The 26,829-nt window shown below is 36.1% G+C and overlaps 1 protein-coding gene across 1 annotated transcript in view; it reads right to left on the bottom strand.

Annotated features, from left to right (window-relative positions):
- The window catches only part of LOC129242023 (uncharacterized), a 206,039-nt gene extending 186,825 nt beyond the window's left edge, over positions 1-19,214 (bottom strand). Inside the window, exons 1-2 of the mRNA XM_054878585.1 lie at positions 19,051-19,214; positions 2,730-2,821 (exon numbers count right to left, since the gene is read on the bottom strand). Of these exons, the coding sequence (XP_054734560.1) occupies positions 2,730-2,821; positions 19,051-19,214 (256 nt within the window). The remainder of the gene's footprint in view (positions 1-2,729; positions 2,822-19,050) is intronic.
- Positions 19,215-26,829: the final 7,615 nt, after the last annotated feature.

The raw sequence follows: 26,829 nt of genomic DNA, 5'->3' as shown, positions 1-26,829 counted from the left end.
TTTTTTTTTGAGAAACTGCCATTTTGTCAAAAAGTTCGATTAATTGCTAGATTTTACATTACTTTAACTAAATCTGTTTGGTTTTTTAGATTCAGAGGATCCAGTTCAGTGGGCACAGCAAGACGGTTTTTTTTAGAGGAGCTGTCAGGAATCAGCTGTAGCTCTTTTCCAAAGCTTTGCGCAAATTAAAAAAAAAATAGTCTACAAATTTTCATCGAAATTTTATACTTTACGAGGAGTTGCGTCTAATAAACTACGCACGCCTGCAGTTTTACAAATTTGACATATTTCCATCACACCACTTCACTAACAGAACTTCCTTAATTACTTAAATAGAAATAATATAATACTTCTTTTAATTTATACTCATTTGTTTGAAATAAAAAAGGGAGTTATGAAAATATACTTGTCTTTAATTTGTAGTCTGTGAGGCGAATAATTATTGACAGAGTAACACTGCTAATCAGAGTTTTCTTAAAAATTTCGAGTATGCAAAATTATAGTTTTAGGAATTTTGGTACAATTGAGTCCATTTTTTTTCTGACGATCGAAACTTGGATTCCCTTTCTCGCGCAGCATAGGTTTTAATAGTACTAGGTAGTAGTAATATTTATATATTCTTCAGAAACTCAATTCATTTTGTTTATGTTCGTAAGAGGTGACAATTTGTCGTCTGCTATTTTCCTCATATATGTAAATATAAATTAACCAATCAATTAGTTAAACTACCCTATCAAATAATTTCTATAGCGTAAAGTTGACTACAAAAACATTAAATCTTTATCCAATTTTCATCGTTTTCTCCGTTTAATACACTTATAATTTTCTCCTTTAATATACTTATAATTTCTTTTGTCGTTAATTCTGATTTTTCTAAATAAATATTTCTAGCGAATACAGGACATCTTCCCATAAAATGCTTCACATTTTCTTCTTCGTTCACATTGCAGATTTTTGACATGTTTCCGACTTTATTGGCATTTAACATAAGCAGGCCACATCGTGCTTTCAAAATCTTTGAGATATCGTCCTCATTCCTTCTTTTTTGGGTCTAAGTATTTGTATATGCGTGATGCTCTTGCATGTGCCTTTTCGGTATATTTTCTGGTGTATTTGGCCTTTAATTGTAACAGCAACTGTATGCAAAAGCTGTGACACTGCGTACTATTGCATTCGTCGAATGTTAATCCGAATTTTAATCTACATACCATATTTCTTTTAGATGTTTGTAACTGAATTGTTTTATTTTTTTTAGTCTGTCGAGTCTGCTTTTTTATATAAATTATAAAAAGTATATTTCTTGTGACGACCTCAGCTGCGGTTACCAGCAAAATTGCATAGTTTGGTGTGACGTCTGGTTTGCTTGGAATCCATTTTATGAAGCATCTTTGCAGTTTGTCGACCTCATCCGTATAACGCCGTGCTTGGGCAGCCCACATTGGGCAGCATAAGATTGTATGGATCTACAGACAGCTTGAAAAAGTTTCCATTTATTTTTTAGCTATACGTGACGATTTAACAAGAAAGTCTTTCAAGGTGATGAATTGCACTTTGCCTTGGCTGCGTTGTTTCTGGCTTCCAAAAGTTTTCCGAATGCCATTTTTGGTGTAAGTATGACACCCAAATACCGATATTGCACCAGAACCCTTACATTTTCGTTATTGTACTATATTACCACAATTGACCACAGTGCTTTTGTACCGAATCGTCACGGGATATGAGAAATGGTGCCTATACATCAATATGAAGTAAATAAAGGAGTGGGTAGCCCCAGAAGATACGCCAAATCCGCCAGTCAAGCCGGATTTTCATCCAAAGAAGATCATAATATGTATTTCGTGAGACTGGGAGGGCATGGTGCAGTGGGCTCAAAAACTTATTTGACACCAGACCAGGCGATTTTTGACGGAACGGCATCAACAAATTGGTCGACAGGTGGGAAGAGGTGTAACGTCGAATATATAATTGATTATTTTATTGATATAATTATAGTTTTTTGTTTAAATTAAAGTCTTTGGTAAAAACGCTACGAACTTATTCCCCGACCCAATATTTAGGAACGCGTGTTGTGTATGAACTAGCGTGGCAAGATGGTAATCTCTGTTCAAGTAGGTGTAGTATAATACATTTTATTGGATAATCACATACATATGCATTCATATATATACAGAGTGTGTTCGCGCTGTAATAATTGCGGCAGTGTTACTTTTTGTAAGATGTGTTACTTTTTGTAGCTAATCAAACGGAGTATTCAAGTTTTCACCCGGGAGTTAAAAAAGTTAATTTTTATTTAATAAGTACCTATAATAAATATAGTAAATACTTTGTAGTTTAATATTGTTTATTTATTGTGTTTAGCGCGAAATTAAGTTGAAATGAAACGAGGGCATTGGTACGGATTTTCATATTTTCAAACAAAACAAAATGCGTGCAATAACTTCTGAAATATTTCGACAGCTAATCAGCTGAGTATCAGCAAGAGATTATCAAAAAAGTATCAGGTTCGCTCTATTGCCATATTCTTATTCATAAGACATTGAACTTTGCAGCGGATACGTTTTATTTTATGCAATATTAGTACAAGAATAAAGTAGCCACATTTTTTTTTAATGAATAGGACTATTAGGTACATAAAATAGCCGCAATGGATTATTAGCGCAAAATATCTAAGAAATACTTTATTTACTAAAAAAATTGTGTAGACAAAAGGAAAATAAAACTCCACTTACCGCACTTCATTTGCTCTTCTTCTTCGACGGCGCGCAACACAGCCGAATTGGCCAAGTTCAATGGCTTAGTAATTTCTGGGTCAACTTCAATCCTGGAAAAATATAAAAAAATGTAAATTAAGGAAATGCTTGTTGACTGTGAGGAAAACTAGTAATTGAGCTTTTATAAAATTTTAATGTAAGGCTTTCATTCGAGAATAACCTTTTTTTTGTACGTGCTATGTCTATATACCCTGATATTACCTTTCTAATCGGATACGCAGACAATATCACAACAGTCATCGCAGCACGAAAACTTAAATAAGCTCACCGATAACTTAACCAAGTAATGATACGAACACAAAAGTGGCTAGATTAACGTGACCTCAAATTAGCCACAGAGAAAATGGAGCTAATACTTCTACCAAGAAGCGCATCTCGTTAGAAATTACCGTGCTGGTTCAAATACGCTAATCCCAAAAAAAAGTTCTAAAGTACCTGGACTGAACTCAAGACTCAACTCAAGACTCAAGACTTCGGTGCCCTAATAAAACCCGCATCAGATAAAGCTGCTTAGTAAACTGATGGCAAACATAGGGGTCCCATCCAAAGCAACCGACTCGGTTACCACGTACTCCGTTCTCCTATACGGAGCTGAAACCTAAGCAGCGAGGAAACGTGGGAGATCATCAGTGGTTTCGCGGAAACAATCCTCTAGATGAAAAAGGGGGGCCTGGATGCAGCCACATAGGCATATACCTTTGTAATGAGTAAGATGGAACGTCACTCTGAAGTAATGCGAAAGGGTTCTAGGGTGCGCGACGAAAATGTATATTTACGCTACTATTTTAATATACAATAATACATTTTTTTGATTTCAGAAATCGGGTCATAGTTGGTATCTGGCATCATGTTGAAAATAACCGGACTTAAGTGGCATGGAAGTCTTAATTAATTGATTCTAAAATTTTAAACAATTCTTTTTTTTGGTAATTTTTTTAATAATAAAGATGAAGATAATTAAAAGATGCTCAGTAATATCTGTAAGTCTTTTAACGGAATTCCTTTAAGCTCTCGAGGTATACGAGTATTTGTGAAACCGGCCACTATAGCGAATCGCCGCTATACAACGCCCACCTGCTGATTGGTTGTGCATGTAGTTGCTACAACAAGCGACGCGGTCCTTCTATGAAATTTTTCTAATATGTCAAATTTTTGTATGTAATATATTTGTATAGGCAAATTAGAATCCAATGGCATTCGAATAGAGAATGGAGAAAAAAGCTATGACGTACGCAAGGAATATAAAAATCTCATATAATTTTTGACGAAATCCGCAGTGAATCATTTAACTTTTTGAACTAATGAGATGTGCCTAAAAATATGTCACGTATGTAAACGAAGATTATTTACTTTATATGTACTCTGTATTGACCGATATCACGTTGCATACTTTTAGGCCTACTGTTCGTTCATTTACAGTTTTTGAAGCAGGTTTAATAAAAAGAATTCGGCAGTCGCATTCATAAAAAATGTTATTCATTTGACAATGAAATGGCGTTTTGCACAGGTGCTTTGAAGATTTTCTAAACTCTTCTCTAGTTGATCTAAATTATTTGGGAAACCTCGTAGAAAACTACATTCGCCATTAATATTGTTTTTAAGAGAAATCAAATTTAATGGCATATAGTTTCCTGAAACACTTTTATCCAATATTTCTTACCTGTGTGGGCCATTTTGATCCGCATCTTTCTAAATCCGAAAAATATTAAGTTTGTAGGATCGATAGGGATTTAAAATGGAAACTTTCTCAGAAAGAAGGGAGCTAAATTTGTTGAAATTGAATAGTGTTTTTTTTTTCATTTCGCGCTTCTCCTATGGTTCTAGATCTAACTTCATAATCAAATTATATTAAATATTATTTTCGAAAGCATTTGACACGATTTTGCATAAAATCCTCCTCTGGAAAATCAGGGCTTCCACTCGGCTTTGCTGTTATGGCTGAAATCATACCTGCTCATTTGCTCAAATTGGGAATATTAAAGCCTATACATTCCTGTTAATTTCGGGATTACCACAAGGTAGCATTTTTGGTTCAATATTGTTTATACATTTTATGAATGACGTTGGTCTTTGTTTCAAGTAGTCTGAATATTTACTCTATGCAGACGATTTGAAACTCTTTCGGAGAATCTGCTCTCCATCGGATAGATTAATATTACAGGAAGACTAGAATGCTCTGAATTATTGAGATCTGCGAAACAAAATATATTTTCATACTAGTAAGTGTTATCATATGACGTTTTCCAAGTCCATGAATCCCTTTCCCTCAACTTATTACGTTTCAAATTTAACTTTTGTCTGAGTCAATAAAATTCTTGATCTTGGTGTTTGGTTTTGACTCATCTCTTACTTTAATTTTCCTCATTAGTTCTATTGGACCGTTCGAAGTTGGAGTATGCCTCCATCGTCTGGAATCCAATGCATTCCTCACGTTCTCTTAGAATTGAATGAGTTCAATGCAAGTTTGTACATTTTGCTCTTCAATCATTACACTTTGATAGTCCCTTGTCACCCTACAACACCAGGTGCATGCTTATCAATATTTTATCCCTAGAGATCCCACGATTTTCTCAATGTTTACATAGGATATAATATCCGGCACCATTAACTGTTCAGATCTTTTCGGGCAAATAAGTTTCAATATTCCTTTTAAAGTACTTCGCTTTTATAACCCATTTTATGCTGAAGCTCTCAGATCTAATTACCCCAATTTCGCCCCTATTACAAGAGGACTTGAAGAATTTAATCGGCTTTCTAGAAGTCACTATTTCTTTTGCCATTAAGAAATAAAAAAAAACGATATTTCAACTTTGTATCTAGTGAGCATAAAAAAATGTTTTGCTTTTCTTTTAAAATCAATATTTATTATTATAATAATACCGCTGAAGAGAGAGCGGGTCATCTCTCGAAAAATCGAACCCAGGCGGGGTAGGTGATTTCAAAGCTTCTACTCATCTGAAACACGAAATTCAAGAAGATTCTTAATCAGAACTGGTCGGAATTAGAACAAATCGAAAAAATTAAAAATTTACAAAATGGCGCGCTTGTGAAAAAAAGTTTCTTAAAATCGGGTCTTTTTTCACTAGTTTTTTAGTGTAAAAAATAGGAAATTATTTAAAAAATAATTATGATTCTAGTCCTCACGATAGCCATACATGTTGCGAACCACCTATTCAAATTTCAAGTGATTCGGTTGAGTTTTTTTTTTCATCCTCACGTGCTGCAAATAGTCGTTTGTAGATAAATGAATTTAAAGTTTGAGCTATAGGAGCGCGCGGATCGCTCTCTACCTAGTCGATGGGCTATAAAAGCTAAAAATTTGAGTACATTCTTAAGGCACCATACTTTCGAACTAGGAAAAAAAAAAATAATTTTTTGAAACTTGTAGACCACCGGGTGGGTCGCCTTAAGTTGAAAAGTTTTAAAATGATTATACCCAGTATGCTTTGAAGCATATTTTTATAGAAAAAAGTGTGAAAAGAGGTTATTTATTTGTCTTTATATTTTAAATGAAACCATAAGGCTGACCTGCCACATAGACTTCAAAAAGGAGTGAGATTTAAAATCACATAAATTTTGAGCATGAAATGGCTGACCGATTTAGTGTGGGAAGTGCAAAGTGGTGAATTATAAAATATTTTATTACTAATTTAGCTTCATTATTGGACGGTCACACAGTGCTCTTGGCTTGACCGATGAAGTTAGCAATAGCAAGTAAGCACAAATCTAGCTACTCGAACAGTTGACTATGAAATTTTCAATTGCAAACACAAATAATGTATTTCGCCGAAAAACCACAGAAAAGTACTACTTGTGCAGAAAATGGTACTTTAATGTGTAGATAAACAATTAAATTCATATTTTTCAAGTGAAAATGTGTCCTCAATCCCATCTCTATGGGCGCATCACAACAGAAAGGCACCACAAACATGCATCCTTTGTGAGTGGAGTGGTGTATGTACATAAGTACTTTTATGCGGTTTAAGGCACCCACACCCGTAAAATATTATACAAACCATATGTACACATATATAAAAACTTCATTAAATTAAATTTTACAATATACTCGTAATAGTGTAAAAAATTAACTTTTACCAATCACTTATATGTGTGGATGTATGTAGGCATATGTAAGAAAATACATTAGGCCGGATCGATTTGTGGAAAAACACGCTGTCGAAGAAAGGAGCACCCAGTGGCCTTAATCTGCGTGTGTGCCGATCGTGTAATGAACGGTAAACACAGCTACGAGTTGGGAAATTGAATGGCGTGGAGTCCCAGGACTTTCTGCGTCCCGAGTCTATTCTAACGGGGCCAAAGGGTTTTCAAAATAGCCCATGAGGAAATGGAGTTGCATTTTTTCTGAGCTTTCCTCAGAAGTAAGTTGTACAATTCCACTTTAATAAGAGCCAGGTTGACACTAATTCAGTCGACCCATTCCTGGCAGGTTCATCATCAATTTTATTTCCATCTATGTTCCTTTGTCCTGGAATCCAAATAAGATCAGAAATGCTTCCTGTGCACCCAAAAGATTAGATCTTCTTCTTATGGGGAGTTGACTAGTTTGGATTTGCACAATTGCGTCGACAGAGCTTTGATCGCAATTTGAGTACCGTGAAAAATGTTAATATCTCCCTCTCTAATCATTCGTTTTGTGCTGCCCTTGCTCCCCTTATAGCTATAGCTGAACAATTACAGAAGAAGTGTTCTACTCTTCTTCCTCTTCCTTGTCTCTACAACTTCTGCAGTATTCATGCGAAGATATTCCTAACCTAGAAGAGTGTCTACCTAATAACCAATGACCGGCGACACAAGCCACGACCTTCGAGATGTTCTCTTTTGAGTGGTTAAGCAATTCCACTGACCTTTTCTTACCTATTTGCGGCCGGATTAGCTTGGTTGTAATACAAGTTCTTCAATTCATAAGCTATTGGCTAACTGGAGAATATTATTTTGTTGTCGTTAATTTGCAAGTTGCCATAGGAGTTCTAATATTGCCTTTGTTTTCAAGCAGTGGAAGATTAGTACCCTTTCTTGCTGCCTTATCGGCCTTGCAATTTCCTTCAATATCTCTATGTCCCGGAACCCATAAAAGGCTGACCTTGAAGATGGTGCTAATATCATTTAGAACCGCCAGACATTCCTGAGCAACCTTTGATATTAGTTTAACTGCCTTCATTGATTTCATGGCCGCCTGGCTGTTCGAGAATATATTTATCGTAGTTTTTGCTACGGCCTATGTGTTAAGGTACACAGGTTAAGACTTCTGCTTGATGGACGCTACATTAGTCCGGAAGTCGCACAAATAAATCTAATTCTAATTCTTTTGAAAAACAAACTTCACAGCCTACTTCATGTTCTAGCTTGGATTCATCCGTAACTATGGTAACTATTTAAGTTAAGGAAATAATTTAGCTCCCCAAATAATCAACAGAATGGTTTTAGTTAAAGTAGTGCAAGCTCGAACATTTTAGTATATCAGAACATGGATATAATGAAGGATTTCACTCAAGATATATATTACTTTTCGAAGCTCTTTTCCAATTGAATGGATACGCAATAAAAAAGTTGCATATTTGAGCATTCGAAAAATCTCAGCCATTTTCACATTTCATTCGAGTTAATGTTTGTTGAGATTTGGTAGCTGTTGATGCCATTTATATAATATAGCTCTATAAATTCGTTTATCTATTTTTGTTTTACCCATTGCTGATGTCATGAATATTAATGGTATGTGATTAGAAACGAAATTACCAAAAAAAAAAAAAAAATAATAATAAAAATACACGATAATCAAGATAGCAATCTTACGCTTTTGAACTATTTTATCTGAGACCATCTCACATACAAAGATAGGAACTAGAAAAAATTGAAGCTTTGAATAGTCTGTATCCACCTTCCGCAGGGGTATTTTTGTCACACCATAGACGGGTGTTTGTATACATTCAAATTCCACCTTCTTTGGCAGTTTTAGATAGAGTGGTACCATCGATTGAGTGATAGAAGTTAAGTTTTTGTCTCGAATCAAAATAGTTAAAACCGTTTTCTCAACTAACTGCTCCTTTTTACAGGCAACTTTGTACTGTACTCATTAAAATCACGAGCCGATATATGTAAAGATCAATTGATACTTTCGTCAAAATTTTGTAGCTAGATTCAAGGGCTCGATTTCAAATTATAATTTTCGTAGTTGAAAAATTTATGTTTGAGGATTGCTGTGAAAACGCAAATAGTCAAAGGTCACTTTAAGATAAAGAATAATTTATAGTTTCGGTTAGGAAATCCTACTCTATTGCCTAGATGCGAAAACGGCTCTTACGGGGCGCTTTAAAGAATTCTTTTACTGTAGACTCTCAAAAATAAATGTGAGATTTTTTTTAACTTTTTCTTGCGAGCTACCTTAATATACATTAGCATGTGCGAATGTTGAAATTAAGTAAGAATTGTGGAATATGTGGCAATATGGTGGCTTATTTGATGGGTACATGCAAGCAACAAAAACCGCACGCAATCGCAGCCGCAGTCGCTGTCATAGCTAACTGGCAGCGGCTAAGGAACCATACAAACGAATAAACGAGCAATCGAACAGCCGAATCAGTAAACAGTAAATGGAAGCCCAATATGAGCAGTCAAGTGCGACGGTAAGCAACCCTCAATTGCCCGATATGATAGACGCAGAGGCAAGAAACAGAGAGCAATGGAGTTTATGCAACATATCGCATGCATATGTATGAAAAATATATGCGTGCATGTGTATATGTTGGTGTGTGATTGCAGCTGTGCCTAGTGCGCCTGAGTCTGTGCTATGCCTTAAAATAAGGGAATTTATTTCGTGCATAAATTATCATATATTAAATAGCAAACAGGCTGGCAGCCAGCAACTACCAGCGAAGCGAGCAGTCACACCGCCAAGCGCACGATTTCAAGTGTTGTCCTTGGTGGTAGGCATGGTGGATGTATATGTGCAAGCACACACCCATACACATACACTTGCGAATGACACATTGAATCAGCTATGGAGGATTGTCGATGCAGCAACCTGCAAGAGCATACGCTTGTCACAAGTTACACGTCTTGCTTCAAATACTTGTTGGTGTTACAAACCTCCTCTTCACCCTCTACATCATACATATGTATGCGTGTTTCTACGAGCATCTTGCTCAAGTGTGCATAATCAGCGAGCGCACAAATCGTTTGAGTGCTGCGGCATACAAGTGTCGCTATAGATGCGTTTGGTTGCTGCAGCTATCACTGCGAGATGGCATCGTTTGTTGCACACGTTGCACATAATTTTACCGGGTGTTTAACAGAAATCATATTTGGGAATCATATTTTACCTAGATTGCTTCCGTCCTTTTTAGCTAATGTTACGAATTATTTAAACAATTAAATAATACATGATTTTATGTGAGGTATGTGCCATTGGAAGCTCCAACTTTCCTACACCTTTCAAGCAGCATACGGATTTCTCTGACAAAAAGTTCTAGTTCTTTTGACTTGATCTAATCGTTGAGCCAGTTTGCAATGCTCTCATAAGAAATGAATCGCTCTCCAGTAAGTGCTGACTACATTGATCGGAACAGATAGTAGTCCGAAGGTGCAATGTCTGGGGAACACGGCGGGTGAGGCAAGATTTCCCATTTCAGTCCTTCTAAATATTTTCAGACCGATTTAGCAACGTGTGACCTGGAGTTGTCATTCAGCAAAATCAGTTTGTCATGTCCACCGTCACTTTCCGGCCGCTTTTCTTTGAGAGCTCGATTCAAACGCATTAGCTGCAGTCGGTTACGATCGGTAACTATGAAGCATGAACACTTTTTTTCGTTGTCGATGGACCCGTTTCACCTGGCAGGCTCCAACATTTTCGACGCTTAGGGTTACAATAGATCCATTGTTCATCGCTAGTGACGGTCCGATGCAGAAAACCTTTTTCTTTCTGCCGTCCAAAAAGCATCTCACACGTCCCCAAACATCTCTTGATATTTCGCTCCTTCAATTCATGCGGCACCCAATTACCTGCTTTCTGCACCATTGCCTTCGCGTGCAAACGTCTAGAGACGGTTAATCTGTCATCCAACTCTTTAGGCACATCATCAAGCGTTCGACATGTGCCTCCATCCAATAATTGTTGTACCTAGTTGAGTATCTTTGAATTTTTTCGGTGCCCCGCGATCTTTGTCACTCACGTCGAAATTGCCACTTTGGAAGCGTCGAAACCACTATTTAAAAGTTGTATTTGATATAGCGTGATTAACGTAAATATTCATCAATATACGACACGTTTCAGCTGCTCTTTTCTTTAAATGGTAATAATGAAGCATGACTTCCCGCAAATGCTGTTTTTTCGTGACTAACGCTTCAAACGAATGTCACCACTTCGATCGAGGCCTCACATATACGCCTTTGAATCACCGTGACCATAACATATTGTTGAAGGTACACTTTTTGCGAACTGTCAACGGTGCACAAAGGGAGTTCGAGTGTGCGCAAAAGTTGACAAATTGAAAATAGTGAAATTAAGATTACACACAATTAAAACAGAAAAAATTTAAGTTAGCTGAAATTATTGTAAATTTTTGTTTATATTATATATTTATTGGCGATCTGTTCATCAACATTTAACAAAATTTATACTTAAAACCAAGATACTCTACGAGACATGCATGGAAAGCACCTAGTGGTGGCAACCATTCCTCAATTTTTGCATGAGATATATTGTTAATTTCCTCTTTAATCTATTAAAAGAAATGGTATTTGTGGTAATTTTTGTAATTAGTGGATTTGGGTGTGATTAAAGTCTTATATTGTGTGATGAGACATGTTTTTTGATTTCTTCAGCTGTTGTGGGAACTTTGAGATTACGGTGAATTTGGGCATTTGCGATCATTTTGAGAGTTTTCGATTGTAATCTTGGGAGTATTTCGATGTTTGAGTTAGCTGCGGTGTTCCAGAGTTGTATCCCAAATGTCCATACTAGTTTTAGGATAGCTGAGTACAGTGAGAGCTTTTTTTTGAAGGATACATGGAAACTGCTATTTAACAGCCAATAAAGAATTCGAAGTTTGATTCCTAGTGCCTTCCGTTTAGCAAAAATATGACTTTGCCATGAGAGCTTGCAGTCAAAATGCATTCCGAGATATTTTGTAATATTTTTTTGTATTATGATTGTGTTATTAAGTTTAACGGGTGGCTGAATATTTCGCTTGAGTGTAAAGGTAACAGATTTTGTCTTATTTGATTTTATTTTCCAGTCTTTGAGCCATTGAGTTGGTTACTTCATCAAGCCCTTTTTGGAGTTTAAGAGAAGCCACATCAGGGAGGGGGTCAATTGGGAGTGAAGCGGTGTCACCTGCAAAAGTTCCGACGATAGTTTCCTCAGTAACTAGTAGATCGTGAGTATTAAGGAAGTGTAAAATGGGACCCATAATACTGCCTTGGGGTACACCAGCTAAGCTTTCGCAGAGTTGAGATTGTTCTGCATTTTGTTTTACAAGAAAATTGTTGTAAATAAAGTAAAATTATAAATTTATTTTGCCATTGTAGTAGCCTATACAGACGGTGGCATTAATCGGGATTAGCGACATAATTTGGTGTTATCTAAGAAATTAAGTGCAGCTAATGCGGATTCGCAACTAGACTTAATTCTCATAATTTACACGGATAGGAGATTTTTCGATGGCAACATTGTTGAAAATGACAGTTAATATCAATTGTGAGTGAAAAATAATGAAAATTTTAAAGAGTACAACAACAAAGACTGAAAACAATCACTGATATAATATATTGAAATTCTGGAAGAATATGATGAGTACAAGAGGAGTAAGTATTTTATAGCATTTTCGTTTTTCAAGTTTAAAAATACATCTTTCCAACTTCAGATGACAAGCAAAAATATTGCGGAGCAGTTTGAGAAATAGCAATTTAAGTTAATATACGTATTTGTTGCCTGTGATCCATCTTTTACTGACAAAACTATCCAATAAACAAATCAGCTGTTCACTAATCCGCGTAATAGCCAACTGTTACACTACAATTTTAATTAGAATTAACCGCGCCGGTAATCCTGGTTAACGCCGCCGTCTGTGTAGGCTATAAGACTAATTATCGTAAATTGAACCCAAAGCAGAATTAGTTGCAGAACCGTAGGACACATTCTAAGAGGTAGTCACTTCCTATTCAGTGGCTTCTATTTCTAGTACCGAAGGCAACGCTTTTGCATATTTAAAATTTATTTTCTCCACACCCTTATTTGCCAAATAAATCGTTTTAAAAATATGTTTTAAATGGTTTACAAGTAAACTTTCTAAAATAAATTATGTTTTATTATTTTTGTATATCCTTCGCTATCACGCATACCTGTAAAATTTCGAAATTTTTTTTTTCATAAAATGTTAATTTAATCCTTTAAAAATCTGTCAAAAAATGTTTAGAACGTAAATTTAAGTAATTGTTATATTATAGATAGTCAACCGAGACGACTCTATTCTTTGCGTTTGAGCGCTGGGAGAGGTATAGTTACATTGTACGAGTATCAAACTCTAGACGCGTTTTTCTCAAAATTATATTTTTCGAATTGGCGTACACGATAACTCGAAAAGATATTGACCGATCTCCCTGAAATTTTGCACACATCTTTTTTATGATATTGCGTTAAATGGCTACCCTAGCTTAGGGCACAGTTGGAAAAATATTGAAAATTTGTCCATTGTGATACTTTTATGATATTACTTTCTATGTGTTTCAAGTTTTATTTTTCGAAAAAATAAACAAAAAAATTTTGGTTTTTTGTATTCAGGTCACTGACGTCGATGCTACAACGCCCGCCGATTGAGAAGCCCCGCTGCGACCTTCCTGGAAAAATTGAATGTACATCCGCCCTTTTAAATGATTAAAATAAAAAAAATCATATTATTTTAATGTATAGACTGTATGACAATTTTGAAAAAAATGTATTGACTTCTTCATTTTAAATAATTTTAATGAAAATCGGGGAAAATATGCCCGTTTAATGGTATCTGTCCCCTTAAATTGAAAAGCAAAGTTAATGCGTGTTAGGTTTTACTTGATGCAAATAATGTTCAGAATTATTTGAAAATTCCACATTTATTGTGAATCAAAAATACAATCTAATCGTAGTGGAACTTAAGAGCTATTCAGAATTGAAAAGACATTACGTGTGCATTCTTATGTCCTCATCATATTAAGATAATATGATTGACTTATCCCGTGATGTTATTGCATATGATTGCCGATACAAATACGGATTGCCGATAATTTGGGCCCTTCCCACTCATTTCACATGTCTTCACACACTCGCTCAATCAGTTGTTCTTCAGATGCCAACGAAGTAGTTAATGGCTGTGTTGATTTTTTTCATATATTACCAACATAATCTCAATTTTTCGTAAACAAACTGCTGTGACGACCCCGGCGAACATCAGCCAATCAGCTGATTCTTTCGAATTCGTTGAAAGGCGGTTAGCGGGCTGATATTGGCCGCACTTGATTAATTTGTTTCACATGGCGTCATCTGGAGTGAGTGTTAGCATTCTGCATATATATATATATATATATATATAATTGGCGCGTACACCCTTTTTGGGTGTTTGGCCGAGCTCCTCCTCCTATTTGTGGTGTGCGTCTTGATGTTTTTCCACAAATGGAGGGACTTACAGTTTCAAGCTGACTCCGAACGGCAGATATTTTTGGAGGAGTTTTTTGAGGAGTTTTTTCATGGCAGAAATACACTCGGAGGTTTGCCATTGCCTGCCGAGGGGGACCGCTATTAGAAAAATGTGTTTTTTAATTTTGGTGTTTCACCGAGATTCGAACCAACGTTCTCTCTGTGAATTCCGAATGGTAATCACGCACCAACCCATTCGACCACGGCGGCCGCATGCTACATAGTGTAGGATTACTAACTCACTTATTCCATCCATAGTTTTAGGAAAAATTTACACAAGAATATGTTGTTTTTGTTGTTGTAGCAGCATAAACATTCACCATACATATACGAAGAATGCTGCTGAAGTGACAGTCCTTGGCCGGGTATAAATCGGGGACGTTTCGGTTACGTAGAGTCAATTGTCGTGTCCATTTGACTCTGTCATTGACTGCAAATGATCATCCATTTGGTTATCGCTTTTCGGGTGTAGGGGGAAAAACATCTTTGTAGAGGAGATGCATTTTCATCAGGGTGGCAATGTTAAAAAAAGTCTCATTGTTGGATCGGTTAACGAAAATTTGTTTTTCGAAAATGCGGCTGGAAATGATATATTGGTAAACAGGTAGCGCTATGGAGCTATGCTTATAGACGATTCGTGCTTTATAATAGAAAGTATGAACTTCGACAATTTAAAATTGCAGCAGTCTTTGGTATTGCCTCACAAAACCGCTAAACAAAATTTATCTTTTCTGCTCTTAATTTGATATTGGCTTATTCAGTTACTATGGGTTGTGGTGGTTTTTATTCATTTAAATTTTTAATTTTGTTTAATTTTTACTAATAGAAGCATTTTGCTCACCCGGTACAGCTAAATTCATGCGGTACAAATGCATCCTCCATGTAAATGATATAAATATGTAAATTTACATATGACAAATGCACGCACATGACTGCATAAACACACCAATTTGTGCATACACCAACCATGTTGGAGTCAAGGCATCTACGTATGCACACACACATTGCACATATAAATATTTGCATGGTATACGGTTGTGTGCTCATTAATTTACAATTTTAATTTCATTGATTAATTATTCTTATTTTAACTAATCGACTAACAAGTTAAACACTCGTCCGACTAATTGAAGAGTGCACAAGCAGGCGTTTGTTGACACTTCAGAAAGTGTCTTGTACTCATTGGTATTATGCATGGGTGCGCATTCATATGTATATGTGTGTGAGTTGCATGAAATAAACCTAGTATACGAGTATATACTGTGCACGATGCCATATTCTTCTTCAAGGTTTGGTTTTTTCGTTTGCACACTTTCAAGATGCGCGAAACTGACTAAATTAAACACGCACTTGTTTAAAAAATTTTCAAGTTAAGCACTAAGTGAGTTGACATCGGCAAACTTGGGTCAAGTGACATTTTATTAATATAAAATATGATGACCTTGCTGAAAAAAGTATCGTTTGCGTACACGTACCTTGGTGCTGAATATTGTATGAAAAAATGTTCTTTGCAACTAAATATGAGCGAATATGCCAAAAACCCCACACTTAAGACTTAAGCTCTTTTTATTATAATACAACTGGACCCGACATGACATCGGTTAGTTGTAGTTTAGATGCTGCTTATTGGTTATTGATCTGAAGTAGGTGAAGAATATATTAAATAAGCATGCATGTATCGGGTGTTTTTGTAAGAGCTTGAGAACTTAAATTAATACAAAAACTTATACGAAATAAAATTATTGATGATATGCATTTCTTATTATAATTTGGTAGATAATTTCATGGCACTTATTTTTTGAATATGATACGCAACATATATTCGCCTCGGCCACGGTTACTTGGTCCATTCAGTGTAATTTTTGACTAATTTTTCCAAAAAATCTGGCCATAGGGTATCAATGGTGGCTTAAATAATGGCTTCCAATACTTCAAGAGTTGTTGGTTTGCTAGCATAAACCAATGACTTAACAAAATCCTATAGAAAGTAATCCAGAGGTGTTAAATCGCACAAGCCAGGGGGCCAGTAAACAGGACCACTGCTTCTGAGAAACTGAGTTCGGAATAAATCAATTGTTAAGCGCGTTGTAAAGCAAGTTGCGCTGCCTTGTCGGAACCAGTTGTCCCAATGGTTTAGCTGATTTTTTTGTTTTTTAAATAAGGACCGTTGATGCCGCTAGCATGTAAACACCACCAAACAGTCAATTTTAATTAAAGGCTCGTTAACGGCTTGCGTATAGACTTCGCTCCATATATGGAAATTTTGCGTAGTAAAGTAGCCACTCAATCATTAAACACAATTCATCGATACAATACTCATTTTCGGTCAGTGAAAATGCGATGCAAGAGATTGGCTTACATTTTTCATGGCTATTTCGTATCCACTCTTTGGTTGCTATCGCAATATGACTCTTGTAAATGAGTGTGGTTCAGTTTTTGTATTCCCCCATAATATTGACTAATTTTCTTTCTTCAATCAATTAGAACAACTTGCTGTTGAAATTACCATTTGGACGGGCGAGTGAAATAATAAAAACAACTCCGTTAAACACCGAGAATGTTGACATCTTAGATTCACCACTTCCATTGTTGATTGTTTGTAAAAGAGAAGGAACACTTGGAAAAGTGAAGAATAGCTCCTGAATCATGAAAAAGCGTATGGATTTCTCGCAGGACTTTATTTGCAAAATCCGGGCATATGCCGGTTATATATATATAGAGTTTCATATTTTTGGGAATGAACCATAAAACAAATACGCGGTTTAGTTAATTGGCGAATATGGCACCAAAGCCATTAAAACTCCGCACATACGCACATTCTGCTATAAATGTATGCATGTAAGTGTCAAATAGCTGTCAGTTACTTGTGGTGTCGAACGTACTGTTGTAAAATTTGCTGTAATATATTACAGTTGCAGTTGAATAGTAATAATAATAACAATAACGAGAAGTGGCAAATGACATAACTCAGTAGAAGTGGATTAGCAAAATTAACAATGCACATTTTTGCACAAGGTGGTGCATACAGTGGTTTCTTTTTAAAAATTAAGGAAATTGAAAAAAAAAAATTTCTCGGGCTATTGCATTATTCGTAAGAGCATTGCCCATCATATATGAAACACGATTTCATTTATGTGGCTGCATCAGCAGACTTCGCAGAAGCGCATCCTCTTTCCCCTTTCCATTACCAAGGTAATGGTTTCTAGCTCTATCGCACGAATGGCTTACTTAAAATTTGCCTAGGAGCGTTTTTGCATACAACGGTTCTTCTCGGCACACCACAAAAAAGTCTGACGGCGTCAAATCGCAGCTCCAAGGTGGTGTTTAAAGTCGCCGAGATGGCATATTATCGACACGATTACCAAACATGCCGCGCGAATGATCGATTGTGGCATCATCTGAGTGGCAAGGCGAGCTATTCTGCTAAAGCCAAATATCGTTCAAGTCAATGTTTTCAATTTCCGCGTACCAAAAACCGTTTCTTATACCTCTGTAGTGCTCTCCCTTTACCAAAGTTGTATTACCATGGAAAAATGATGCCATCGCTCAAAAATTTGCACCAAACGTGGATATCTTAGTTTTCCGATCCCCAGGTGCAACAGCGTTGCTAGCTTACGTTTACACCGAGATGAAAATGTGCTTAATAAACTAAAAAAGGGGTTTTCAATTGGCGCGGGTCGATTTTGGCGCCCTGTGACAGCCATTTTGTTTTGGTGACATCTGTCAAATCTTTTGTTTATTATTCAGTTGTTTATGCCAAATCATCATGGCAAGTTACACGATTGAACAGCACGTTCAAATGATAAAACTTTATTATCAAAATGAGTGGTCATTACCGCAAACGTTGCCCGCATTGCGCTCATTTTTCGGCAGACGTGGTGGCCCTTCCAATTTCTTATGGCCCATATAGAACCAAATGGACCTAGACGACATGTGGTTCCAGCAGGACGGCGCTACGTGCCACACAGCAAACGCCATTTTATTCCATTTCAACATCTACCCGCCCTTATTGAAAAACCCTTTACTTGCTTTGGAAATGAATTTGCAACGTTGTTCAAGCGTTAAGCGATTTATTTCCTTTTGTCGAGAAATTTTCGTTTTGCGGAGATTTCAGTCTCGATTTCCTACCAGGAGGGGTTGTAACTGTCAAACTAATATATGATGAATAAAAAACCCTATACGGATCACCCTGTATATAAATCCGTACATATATGTGTATGTATATTTATTGATAAGTTTAAAGCAGAATCATTATCATAACTATGACATACCACAAAAGTCAACACATGGTGACAACAAGAGCAACTCGGCTGTCGGCTAGACGGCCGTTGATGTTGGCGGCTAGTGATTGGTGACCGACAACCGGTAGCTGTTGCCAAAACGTGCTGCATCAAAAGCCAAATGAGGCAACATCTGCTCAATATTGTTGATTTTTATGCTGCTCATCCAACCGCCGCAAATTCTCTGCGCAGCATCCAGTCTGCTGTTTCCTACCGCCAACCAGGCAAGCAGGCTTCAATTTTTCGCTCCATCCTTGCTCCTGATTGCTGACATTTGTGTGCCCTCAATGTGACAGCAGTTGATCATGTGGCAAACCACAATTTACATGCGCTGCTCGCTCGTTGCACTGCACTGACACCAATGATGCTGCCGTTGCTGTTGTTGCTGACGCTGTTAAACACCCTCCCAGCGTCCCCGGTAAAGCAGTTGCTGTTCATTGCTTTGGTTTTGACTGTTGGCAATGTTGTCCATTGTGTCATTGCGGTCAGCTGTGTAAAGCTCAGTCGCATATGACTCTGAGTTTATGTTTAAGTTAATTCCGAGCTAAGCCAGGTTGATTGAGAGCCAGTGGGTGGTGTTACGACCATGTTGGCTACGCAGCTATGCCTTGGCACTCCCACCCAGTATGAAGGCATGCACATATGCTTTATGCAATATAAAACAGAAATTTATATGCATGCAAATTTTCGTAATTTCATAGTGTGTGATATATCATTTGATTAAATTGCCATCAGCTATAGTGACATCTCCCCATTTGTATCAAATGCAAAACACATTGCAGCCAGTACATTTTTTCGCAATGTTAGAACAGATGTTCGTTAATTTGGGGTAGTGTAAAATATTCACATACACCTTTATTTTCGCTTATTCCCTAGTAACGAGCAGGCTACATAATTTGGTATTACGCCCTTTTTCAGCTATTAATATAAAGTGACGTATAAATTTTGTACTTGTATGTGTGCATATAGGTACACAAATCGGTTATGATGATATATGCGTCAATTGGAAGAGCTTTTCCCCAGTGGTTTCACTAGTTTTTACATTTAATTTGCAATAACCAGTACATGTAGGGTTTGCAAATAGAAGTTTGAAATTTTGTTTTTCAGGCACATTAGTTAATTGAGGATTTTTTTAAGTATAATATATTGATGAGCACACAAAATTATTAGCAGAAATTTGTTTTTGAGCAACGGCGGGTGCTAATATGGGTATAGCAAATAAAAATTGTGTATAAATTTTGCTCGTGTTTGGAAAGTTTGGACGCTTTTTGCCTAATGTGCACAAATCATTCGAAAGTAAATTGGCAAGTTGTCCAATTAAATAAATATTTTTGACATACCTGTGCAGCATAATTTATGCAGTAAATTCGCCAAACAACTCCTGCAAATTTTTTCAATAACTCAGTTGTGTGGCCCAAACGTACGGTTTATATGATGAGTTTACATGCACGATAAATGGCATTAAATTAAATTTTTGTGTTTTTTTGTGAACCCACTAACCTCATATATAAAAATTATGACGTCCTGCTGAAAAACTAAAAACGCAAATTTACTATATTTGACCTATAGTTTCGCGTATATATTGGAAATACGGGGTTTTTGCCGTTTTCTAATAGAAATTATAGTTTTTACTGGTGAAAAAGTATATTTGTGTAAAGGCAATTTTTCGTTTAAAAATGCACGGGTGCAAAACTCATTTCCCACCTCCGATTACGTTTATGTCGTTTGTTTCAAGCATAAAACACAGTTATAGTTTCTACATATCACTTAGGGCTAATATGAGCTTAAATTACTACAGATAGCGAAATAAATAAATTAAAAAAAAGAGTTTAGAAATTTAAAAAAACATTCTTTCACAGTGTTTAAACCCAAAACTAAAAAAATAATATATATATATTACATATATAGATATATATAAATATTTATATAGTGGCGCGTACACCCTTTTTGGGTGTGTGGCCGATCTCCTCTTTTATGTGGTATGGGTTTTGATGTTGTTCCACAAATGGCAGGACCATGGGATCATGCCAGAAATACACTCGGAGGTTTGCCATTACCTGCCGAGGGACAACCGCTATTAGAAAAAACCTTTTTCTTCATTTTAGTGTTTTCACCGAGATTCGAGCCTACGTTCTCTCTGAATTCCGAATGGTAGTCACTCATTAAACCATTCGGCTATTGCGGACGCCAAAGTTTAAATAGCCAGCATTTAAAGATGAAAGTAGATTAACATGACAAGAGTAAAACGAGTAAGCATCATCACTATTGAAAATAGATTAAAAAAATCGGCAAACAAATTGGCTACGTGCACAAGTGCAGTAGCGAACATGTCATTTAAACGTTGAATAGGAGGGATTCCAGTGCTTGTCTTTTTAGATTTAACAAATCGCTAAAACGCCTTAGGATTCGACTTAGAAGTCTCTCCAATCCTAAGAATATACATAATTCCTGTGCGAAAAGATTATTTAAATGTTTGAATTTTTTCAAGCAAAGCTAGTAATTTATTAAGATAGATTGATTTTAAGATTACAAAAAATGTTTATGAAGTTTATTCCGCTTGTTTTTAAGTTTTTTTAAGTTGATGAGTATACAATGGAAGCTTAAAAGGTTGTGTTTTACAATTTCTCTTTAATTATGCGTAGAATTCGAAAATACTGTAGCAAAAACGAAAAACATAATTAATGCAGATGTCCATTACACGCTTATTACAAAAAAAAAAGGAAATCGAAAAATGTCTTTGATAAGTTAAAACTTTTCGACTAATATCAAATCAGTATTTTTTGAAGTTAATTACGAACTGAAATATCCGACCGTTAAGAAAGTTTTTAACTAATAGAAAAATGTCTATGTCATTATTGATTTCAGGATTCTGGAAGTGTGTTGCAGCCCATAAAAAACTGTGCGCCTATTGTTCCATACAAATTTTAAGCGTAGAGGCAGGCATGCACGCTTAAAAAAACACAGCTATTGTATGTGAATTTAAATTACGTATACGCCCCATCACACTCATAAGAAATTTCTTTTTGTATAGCCAAGTGTTTGTAATTCAAAAACAATAAACTGAGTTACAAAGAACTAAAGATAATTAACTTGTTATAAATTCCCCATTTCTGTGCACAAAAATTATGGCAAATGAAAACTCAACAGAAAAAAAAGGTCATTAGAGAGATATGCATAGACACTTATTTGAATATTCCCTTACAATCAAGTAAAGTTCATATAATACAATGGGAAAGTATTAGAACAATGTTCTATTTAAATTTTGTATGCTTTCGGGCTATATATCTTAAAAAACATTTAATATATGGAGGTAGCTTCTTCCTTAAGTATGTGTATATAAGTGCCTCATGGCAATTCAAAATGTTGAATGAAAAGAATAATTGTTCTTTGAGTGGCTTCATTCCACAATACATATAGATGTGAAAGCAAAAGAAATATTTTCTAACCATTTTGTATTTGAGATAAAATATACCTTACTTTATGATATCTTAGTTTTAAGTGTTCTATCAGGAAGCCAGTAAGTTTTCATAGACCTTTATACTTATGTTTCAGAAGTCATTCTATTACACCTATCCGAAGCAACTCATTTTTTTGAGTTGCGTCAGCGAACTACCATTTTAAATGTGAGCTATCGATTTTCCGCGTTGTGTTGGAAATTCAGCTCAACTAGATATTTGTCAAATGTGCCGCTTTTTACTTAAATATTTATGAGACAGTCTTAAAGATTAACGTTTATCTATCGCGATTCATGCAACGTTCATCCACAGATGATTCAAAAGTTGTCACATGCAACGAAGTTAGCATTGGTGGGATAAAAGTCTTTCGACTCAAATGTACAGAAAAATGTGATTGATAGAATATTTCCCTGAAATGCCTATTCAATAGAGAAAACTTCTGCAGAATTGGAGTTGGTAACATACCGATGAAAGTCTTAAACCTTTCCGTAATGATCGATGTACTATATATCTGCCCAATCGTTGCTATATACATACAGACATATATCACAAAACAGTCTTTTTTGATAATATTGAAATTGTTAGGTTTGTTTATTTGATATTTTAACAGAAAGATCAACGGAAAGGAAAATATTGGTTTGGGGGGAGAAATCGTTTATTTTCTCGGTAGATGGCTGTTGTAAACGTTTCGTTTCGGTGAAATTTTGTGCTATTTTGTTTTTGTCCATTATGATCCGGAAATTTCGATGCTAAAGAAAATGTTGACGATGTCACGGAATGACGTAGATGATAGCTAAAATAACAGAAATAATCGCAGTCGATCGGCATGTTAGTAGCCGTAGCATTGTCCAGGAGCTAAATATCGGGCATAAAATAAAAATAATGAATTTCTTTTCCTCCAAACTAATAGTTTATACTATCTAGAAAATAAACGAAAATTGGGGGTTTTGCAAGTAAGCCTTTCTTAAAGAAACATGAAATAATGTAAGCAGGACCGATCCTAGACGCAACAGATGATTAACTTCAATGGCGATGGTTGTCTGAAATGCACAATCTTGCTGCATATTATATGAAAAACTACTAAAAATAATAGCAGGGAGTTCGCAGAAGTGCACGGGCCCAATAATTTTAGTTAACCTAATATTGCCAGTTACTCATTTAACTGCGCTCGTCTTTCTACTACAAATACACCTATCGTTACGAAATTGTCCCAAAAAGGCCTCTATTGGGTCAAACAATGCTGAGCTTAAATTAAATTGATTGCAGAAACGCAATTTTTTCAGAGAAATCGAAATTCAGGCCTATTGGCTCCCTTGGTTTCAGTAAAAGTGGTATCTGTGCGGGTATTTCCGATTTTGTTGTTAAAAAGATTACCCTAGTAGATGGAATGATCAACGCCTTTATATGAGTAAACTGACCGTTACTCAAGGGACATTTACATAATGACTTAATGTCACAATTCACACACGACAACCTTTTTTCTGAAAATCACTTTATACAATAGAGCTTTAAGGGAGTATGAAAGCATATTTTTATGCTCGACCAAATATTTTACATTTTGTTCTTAGATTATAAAATTAAATTAAAAAAAACGATTAAGTGGCAATATATTCACACATACGTACAATAAATTTAATTAATTATTATTATACAGATAAAACAATTATTTTGTTCGCAAACTATTTTCACATTCATATGCACGCCTGGTATATGTGAAAATTATTAACCACGTAAGGGCGTCTGATTTATGAATGAATTTATATATCAAATATAAAAACTGCAGACAAAAGTGTAGAAAATTTACATAAAACCTTATTGCAGCTCTTATAATAGCTCTTTTTGTGTGTTTTTTGCCTCTTTGTTCTGTTAGGTTTTTGCAGGCCATGTTGCTAGCGTTTATCATTTATGTGGTTAACCTTTATTAATATGCACTTAGCTTGTAATCAAACCACTACAGTGATTGCCACTTGTGCATTGTATGCTTGTGTTAAATGAAACAGGGTGTCTCTAAAGCAAATTCACATTTGCTTAATTCCTTACAATAAAAACAATAATAGTATAATACATAAATGTAGTTGTTAGAATTGATTTGGAAATTAGTGATTTTTGATTTTTTGAGCGTTCCAAAGTTGGCTTCAGCTACTTGTATGTCTACGTTAGTTTTACAAGAGAGGGAGAGCGAGAGAGAGAAAGGGAGCGAGAGAACATACTTTTAGGTAAAAGCGAAATTTAGCTGATTCCGGTAACACAGTTGAGATATTTGCCGTCGTAAACAGTTAAGCTTGGCTTAAGTGGAGGACATATTATATAATATATTGAGCTACCTCCTTTCAAATAAAAATTGGGGGGAAAAAATCTGGAGGTAGAATGTTACCTTGAGATATAAGAATTCTCTAGAGATTGTCAGCCAGTCAACAGGAACAAGTTGATTTTCCTTATGAAATTTGGACAAGCTGACATGAAGGTCTCAAACCTGAAATTACGTGTTCTTCGCTTTCAGAGGATTGTTGTGACGGCATAAAACACTGATATTTGTCGACGAATAATAAAGTTTTGCATGATATAAATCAAGCTCATTTCCATAGTGTATATCCGATTTGTGTGGCACAGCAATCATTGAGCTATTTGTGTATTCAATATGTGATTTCTTGTTTTACTAGAATAAGAATATAATTGCGCACACATCATAGATAAATATATATAATACAGGGTACATACGGTAGTTGAGATCACGCATATACGTGGCTATAACGGCCCAAAACCTATATTTTTATTTTTAATATTTTTCAAATAAGACAAGGAGACTACAACTTAACCCAAGAAATAAAGAAGCACTTGCTGTGATGCTAAAAGTCAATCTCAAAGCATCAACAAAAATCCTATTCCACCTTGTTCAGTCTGTATGGAAGTCGAAAACACTGCCAGATGGCTGGATGCAGGGGATACTTGTAAAAGCCCCAATAAAAGGAGCTCCAATCGAGTGCAGCAGGTATGACGTTGCTCTGTGTAGCCCTTAAAGTCCTATACAAAGTAAATCTAATTCATATAGCCGATAAGACCTAATACTTCGTAAGCAACAGAATGCTCTCCGAATTATTGCAGAGCAAGTAAATGAATGCAAGAGCCCCTTCATGTAATATTTGTGGACTTTGAAAAGGTTTTCGATAGGCTCCGACATCAAAGTATCTCGAACGCCCTTAAGCGACGGGGAGACCCAGTTAAAATCTCTAGTATTATTGAAGCCCAATAGCCCAAAAGCATGACGGTGTCGTCTCCGAGCCTATTTGACCTGTGGCGGTTGCCAAACAAAGGTGCATACTATTCCGTGTTTTATTTTTAATAGTCATTCATGACGTTGTAAACAGCGCTCTAGATACCAGCTCAGGCAGAGGAATTCTCTGGAATCCTATCAGTATGGAGCATTTAGATGACCTTTATTAGGCCGATGACGACGTACTCTTATCACGAACTGGCAGACATATGCAGAGCAAATTTAATGACCTAAGCTTCCAAGCCAAAAATGTTGGACAGCGAATCAATGTCGGGGAAACTAAACCCATGGAAATCAACACCTTGCTACAAAACAGGTTCACAGTTTCTGAGGAACCCATTTATAATGCTAACAGCCTAGGATGCTAAATCACCATGGAGGGTTGAGCAAAAGACGATATCGATGAGAGAACCAAAAAATCCTAAGCAGCTTTTGTAAGCCTCAAAAGTTTTCCAAACATTTGATAACGCGTACCAAACTATGAATTTTTAATCTGAGTGTTAAATGTGTCCTACTACTTAGTATGTGGCTGTGAAACGAGGTTGGTGTCTGTATCTGCTACGCGGAAGCTGCAGACCGATGTGAACCGATGTCTAAGAACAATTCTCCGTATCTAGTGGCCCTCAATCAAAGCTGATAAAAGCCAATTGGCATTGAAATACCAAACCGCAACTGGAATTGGATTGATCATGCGTTGCGCAAGCCGACCGACATCAGTAAAATGGCACTGGACTGGAACTTATAAAGATTGTGCCGCAAGGCACGTCCTAAAGAATTTTGGCGGCATAGCCTTAATGAAGAATTTGTAGAAATTGTCAGAGCTCTTTCACGAACTCAAACTAAGACGAAAGCGAAAGGAAGACAACATTAGAAAGTATTTGTTTTGGCACTTAGCGCCCAAAGGCGGTGCGATAGCAACTAATAACAATTCTGAACAAAATTAAACAACCTGAAGTGGCTAAGATGTTATGGTTGTTTTCTGATGAAAAACATTTTGACCAAGCCTAAGAGGCCAATCGCAGAAAATAGCTATATTTCAATCCTAAAGAAATTCCTGTTGTCATGCATACGAAGTTTTCAGCTACTGTTATGGTTTTAGGTCTTTTGAGCAAAACTTCTTTACTCGAATGAATGCTGCTGCATATATCGTGGTTCTAGAGTTTTCAGTAGTCAAACCCTGGATTGAAAGTATACGTAGTGGCAGCCCATACATCTTTCAGGATGACTTGGCTACTTCATACAAAGCCAGGGTGGCACAGGATTGGATGGCTGAGAATTTCCATAACGACATAACACCAAATTTCCGGCCGTCTAAGTCCCAGACCTTAATCCCTGGGTTATTTCGTATGGAACGTAATTGAGCGTGAAA

The sequence above is a fragment of the Anastrepha obliqua genome, chromosome 3 (genome assembly GCF_027943255.1).
Source record: "Anastrepha obliqua isolate idAnaObli1 chromosome 3, idAnaObli1_1.0, whole genome shotgun sequence".
NCBI lineage: Eukaryota > Metazoa > Arthropoda > Insecta > Diptera > Tephritidae > Anastrepha > Anastrepha obliqua.
This window is presented reverse-complemented; position numbering and strand designations above follow the sequence as displayed.